Source organism: Watersipora subatra, chromosome 1 (genome assembly GCF_963576615.1).
Source record: "Watersipora subatra chromosome 1, tzWatSuba1.1, whole genome shotgun sequence".
Taxonomy (NCBI): Eukaryota; Metazoa; Bryozoa; class Gymnolaemata; order Cheilostomatida; family Watersiporidae; genus Watersipora; species Watersipora subatra.
Genome location: NC_088708.1, coordinates 73,881,691 through 73,887,544, shown reverse-complemented (window position 1 = coordinate 73,887,544; position 5,854 = coordinate 73,881,691). Strand labels below are relative to the sequence as shown.

The following is a 5,854-nucleotide window of genomic DNA, read 5'->3' as shown; positions in this document are numbered from 1 at the left end:
AAGTTTTAAAATTTGAATGCTGCAAAATAATTCCACTACCAGTTTTTATCTTTTCTGCAGTGTTTTCATTGTTTTCTCACGAGCATGCCAACAATCTGCAAATAGTATGCCTCTTTGTAAAGACACTTGTTAAATGCCTAATATTAGTCGTGCCAGTAGCTGGCATGTTGTTCTTGGTACTCTAGATGAAAACACTCAGCAAATATTCAAACCGTTATGGAATTCAACACTGGCAGCAAGTGCAGCAGTCAATGCTGGCAGCATTAGCATATTTGCAAATAAGTGAGGTTTGACAGTTTATCAATTGGCTTTGTTTCAGTAGCTCCTAGTACATTCGAAAGATATACCATAAAATATAAAATTACATACATAATTATGTCTACGTACACATTGTGCATATGATAGTATTTTTTCATTAAACACTTTGACTAAAAAAAACTCTGCTCAATCGTCCCTGTCTTTGTTCTTTTTTTTCAGTCGACGCAGACGCTCATAACGCACCGTCTCAGCTTCTAAAGAGGCCAACTCCGAGAGTCTAGCTTGAAATGATGCACTCGCACCCGCGATAGGGTCAGCGTATTTGGCTTCTGCTACAAGTGTAAATGATTCCATCAAATCTGCCATTCTATCAAGGAAATGTTCTCAGAGCCAGTTGGCAGCCATTGTTGAAAATTGATTGGGAAGATGCGACACAGTGAAACTTAACAAAATTGATAATATTGGTTGTTTCTTTTGATAAGCCTGATAGAACACTACAAAGCAAAGCTCCTGTTCGTAGCATCTGATTTAAAAAATGACTCACGACATTCTTTCTAGCCAATTTGTTTTAAAGTTCTCAAATTCATAACTATCTATCTAGTAGACTCACCTTCACTAGTTGGTCCTGTTCTCTTGAGAGATTGTTTTGAGTTGCTAAACGAACTGACTTGGTTACTGACTGACTGTTTGTTAGGTTTCCTAGCAACATTGTAAGTGGTTGTACCAGTTGCATTAACTGTGAGACCAGCCAGGGTACCGATAGAGTCTGGTTTTAGTGTCCCTGTGGATTGACTGGAAGAGCTCGTGGCACTCTTAGCGCTGTTAGAATTGTTGTTGTTTGTGGTATGGTTGACTGCAGCTGGCTGCCGGCTTGCTGTCGGTGTTTTAGAACTTGTCCAGGTTGTGTCTACTGGCTCATCGGACGAGTTCTCCGGTTTGGCAAGACCTACAAGAGTATAATGGTGAGAGAAAAAAACCTAGCAAACGTGTCACACCCAAAATATTAAAAAAGCCTTGTACAGTTATTTATTTTCAATCTGGTTCAATTTCTTTCGTGCGCAAAGAATAAAATTCATGCTAATAACACATGCAAACGGATCTATGCACAAAATTTGAGTTTACAATTAACGGCCATATAAATCAGTAGATCAAAGGTGTGCTTCAAACAATGTGCCATTTATCTGCTGCAAGGTTGCTTGATCAAGAAAATATGTCGATGTTTTGTTTACAAAGTCTCTCAAACAAGCTAACAAAAAGATTACTTCACTTGGCATTTCTGCTGTATAGAAGATAAAGTGCCAGCTGTACTGGACTTTTTCTAGTTTAAGAGTTGAAGGTAATAGAGCGTGCAAGTTGATTCTTGTGAGCTAAATACGTTTATTATTTCCTCTTATAGCTCAAAGCATGATGACCGCAGCTGCGAACTGAGATACATTCTAGTGTAAGTGATGTTGGTATCACCAGGTTTGAACTGTAGAATGTAAAAATTTGCCGGCTATAAATCAAATAGCTTTTTCCATTTCTATAAACGTATTTAGTTTCTGAATTACAAACAATTGCATGCCCCCAGTGGAGTATCTCATTGATGAAGCCTCACTTTCAAGAGCACTTGCCTGGCCTATTTGTAGATAATATGTTGGTTTGAACTTTTTATGTCTACATGGTAAGTTCTTGATATTTATTTGAATTAAAAAAGTTTGAATACCAGCTTATTAAGTAAAGTAGAATAATGTGAATTGGATTTGAGTCTCAGTGTATTCATTAGTAAACATATGAATATGATAAGAGCTAATGCTGCTATGGTAAAATTACCTTGTTTTGTTTATCTATCTCAACAGGTCTTACACTGATTTTTTACAATGTTACTGGAATTTCTATTTCCTAAATACAACCAAACAACCTTGACCTTACGTTTGATCAATTATAAAAAAGCATTGCCATAGGTAATCAACTCTTACGTCTATGGAGAGTCAGCTGAATAAAATATATAAGCCAAATGAGAACTTTAAGTTTTAAATGGACACTGCTAAAGTGCAAGTAGAACGAGATGATAAATATGAGTGTTTGTTTATAAAAGGAGACTACTAACTGTTCAAGATTTTTTTGCAGCTCGTTTTAGTGACATCATCAAATTTATCAAAGGTTGTTTCTTAGCAGTAAAGGCTGCTTGCTTTTGGTCTTCTGAATTTCAAACCAAAAAATGATGATGTAACAGAATAATTCATTTGAAAGTGATCCTCATCTATTTATGCTAAACCGAGTGTCAAATAAGAGATGTGTCAAGAAGAAAGTTACAGTGATTGCATTGGGTCATGAGTCGTAGGTTCAAACACACACGCGTATTACCTGATATAGATACAGGGTGCATGATTTATAGGTTCAGACATGTTTTTACCTGATATTGATAAAGGATTTGGATTTCTATGTGTAGGTGAGGATTGTACAAAGCCAGATAGTTGCTCATTAGAATTTAGAGGTTTGAGAACAGCTAGTCGACCAGTACTTCGACTTTTGGCATTTTGTACGGGTAGTTGTAGGCGCGTTCCCGTAATATTCTCATCCAAGACTGAAGGAAACTCGGAGTCTGTTGATTTGTCTATGGGAAGGAGACCTGTGCAATCATGGCATGGGTGAAGTGAGATATGATACAATATTGTTAGTGTGAAACAGAGGCTACCGCAATTGTAGCGCCATACAGTGCATCTGTTTCAGCAAAGCAAAAAATAACATGTATAAAAATGAAAGAGTGGGAAAGGAGCTGGACAAATGACAAGAAATACATTTTACAACAATTAATAGTTTCCATTTTAATGTCTCAAAGTTGAAGATTGGAGATTGACATTATGCTGAAATGCTACGAAATGCTACATCTCGTAAACTCCAGAAACAGCGATTAATGGCTGTGAGTGAGTGTCAATTGTTCAGTTTTGAAACGTTTTGTTTAATCGTGAGAAGAACTAAGATCTGCAACGTTTTTAAGAAAATCATTTTTTAATGAATGTCTATCAGCGCACTCTCAGCTTAATGTGAACCTTTGGGGGTGTCCTGTGGATTACTTACTAAGCATACGCATCAACAATGGCTATATAGATTCTAACATCCTATATAACACTAAATAAAAGTTATCTCAGAATGCACTTTGCAATGAACTCTAAATATCCCCATGAGAGTTGCTATGCATGCAGCATAGAAGGATGCGAGACCAACTTGAATATCCCCTTCACTCTTTCACTTCTACTTCACACGAGTTTCTAACCGTTTGGATGAGACCTTCTCTTGCCCCTGCTAGACGGCCTGTTGTCTCTCCGTCTCCTGCTTGTCAAATTAGCTATATTTACATCTTCGGGACTGGAAGAGGTCCTGGTTTCGGAGGAAGACTTTCTGTTGCCTCCTTTAAAGGTCAGCAGGTCTGCACAGGAGTTTGCTGCATTGGGTGCTGTCGATGAGCTGCAAGAAACTCTCTGATATTAATATTAATTTATTCTGAATTATCTTTCCCTTAAAAGCAATAGGCTTCGTACTATTGCAAACAACACATAATTGCTTCATCAACCAAAGCATAAAGCGGCGCAATGAAACAAAATGATGCAATTTGATGTGGGCGACATTTGAATAGAACAGTGTCATGGTAGAGAATTGCTGGAATTATAGATGTAAATACTTGTGGCTATTACAAAAAAAGGCAATTATATCACTGGGTATAATATCCTCCCTCTATTATTCACTTGGATAGTGACATCCAGTGCAGCTGACAATGCTCAGCTGCCGCTGTCAGCAGACATAAATCACGCCGCTTTATATATACGTTCCTGCTCTAGCTAATTCACAGCACATTGATTTCTCATCCACCGTAGGTACGGTCAACACTGGTAGACTTAATGGTTTCTAGTCAATACAACAGATTACAAAAATCAAACAGTGACAATAATTTATAAATAAAATGTCTAAAGAAAAGCATAGAAGCATGCTACAGCAGAGTTAGATGTAGCCTCAACTGGCTAACAATTCCTCTTTCTCTATCTTTGAGCAGACACACATGCATTTGATCTAGTGCTGCTTCTGTGAACTATAGCGCAATCTCTTACCGGAAAACTGAGTTAGGCACAGCCATGACACTCTGCAGAAGGCTGAGCAAGATCTAAAAGCATGGCCAAACCTGTAATGCTAGCTCACACAGAGCCGCCTACTAAGCGAAGATAGGTTTTAGCGTATGCTTTAGCTCGCTGACCAGTAAAAAGATGACGCTGCCTCGTCTGTCTGTCTTGCAGCCCAGCGATCAATAGCAGAGACAAATAAGCTACGCAGAGGGCAACAAAACTGATAGCACTGCGATTGACTTGATGATTGACAAGGTATTGTTTTCGTCAAGTCATTGCAGTAGATAATGAGCTGTCACCAGCTGTTATGAGTACAGTAAGACTTGGGTTTCAGTAGAGGAGATACAAGTCTGTTGATTTGGATTTTTCTTATTACAATAATGAATACCATCGAAATGTTAGCAAACAACACCAGAAATATGGAGAAGTCTACTGTAGTAAAAATTACTCTAGTATCTAGAGTAGTACCTATACCATCTTTCTTGGTAACATTGCGATCATGATAGGTCAATAAAAGCTATCGATACCAGCTGTTTGCCGCAACAGATCTGGTTGAGCACCAGCAGATTTTCTCAGCAAGCAAAAACAACTCAATTTGAGTGAAACAAGGTTTATCTTCACAAAGTAACTAGAGAGTACTTTTATTCTTTTACCTATAAAAATAGTACGAAAAGACAAGCAAACTGAACAACCGACGCCACTAGATAACATGACATAAAAAATATGACAGCTTTAACGACTGTTTGTAGTACCTGCAGTAAAACGATCGAGTGATGCTACTTAAGAAATATGTAGGAGTCTCAACACCTCGGATCGGCTGCAACCGCACAGGATACAGCCAAGGAAATATAACATCCTTGCGCTGTGGAAATACAGGTGCTGATCTTGTAACTTGCGTCTTCATGCTTTCGGCATGCCCGACTCTTTACTGATATTGACTATAACCGCACCGGTACAAAATACAATGTCCTATCCTTACTCGTGATTCTTTCAACGACCTGTAATTATTCTAATGTTGACAGTTCATAGATCAATATTAAACTACCTATGGTGCTGCCTTCCAAACTAGCTAATGCGCCTTCAGGCCAAAATGTCGGTATGGAAATGGACAAAGACCATTAGCCTGACTTCTAAGTTAACAGAAGCACCTGTTCGTGGGTATACAGAGCAAGCCCCCATTAGACTGACACACAAATTTATACAATAAAAATATGTCACAGGCTTTTAAGAGCATAATGGATTAAATACATCTCTTATTAATAGGCTGGTTAGAAGAATAGCTTGAATATTATGCAAAATAATAGTGGAGGCCAAGATAAACATGGCAGCTTTAAAAGAAGCTTATGCGCCCACAAAGTACTGATTTATGCGGAGTGTTAAATTTCCATTATTTAAAGTGTTTATATGCAACAGTGAACAGATTTCAAGGCAAAAGAGGCTGCTCATAATAAACAACTGTAACAGTCATGTGATATAACTAAGCAAAGGTTGTTGCTTGG

General features: G+C 38.0%; 1 protein-coding gene across 2 annotated transcripts; it reads right to left on the bottom strand.

The window, feature by feature from the left end:
• Positions 1–312: 312 nt before the first annotated feature.
• On the bottom strand, positions 313–5,288 carry LOC137410550 (uncharacterized). 2 transcript variants are annotated; one of them, XM_068095987.1, is made up of 5 exons: positions 5,108–5,288; positions 3,515–3,705; positions 2,654–2,869; positions 869–1,204; positions 313–590 (listed from the first exon to the last, which is right to left on the bottom strand). In XM_068095987.1, exons 1-5 carry the CDS (start codon positions 5,257–5,259, stop codon positions 445–447), a joined length of 1,041 nt encoding a protein of 346 aa, XP_067952088.1. In that variant the 5' UTR covers positions 5,260–5,288; the 3' UTR covers positions 313–444. The 2 variants fall into 2 exon arrangements, with proteins under 2 accessions (XP_067952088.1, XP_067952089.1); XM_068095988.1 differs by lacking the exon at positions 5,108–5,288 and adding an exon at positions 4,344–4,499.
• Positions 5,289–5,854: the final 566 nt, after the last annotated feature.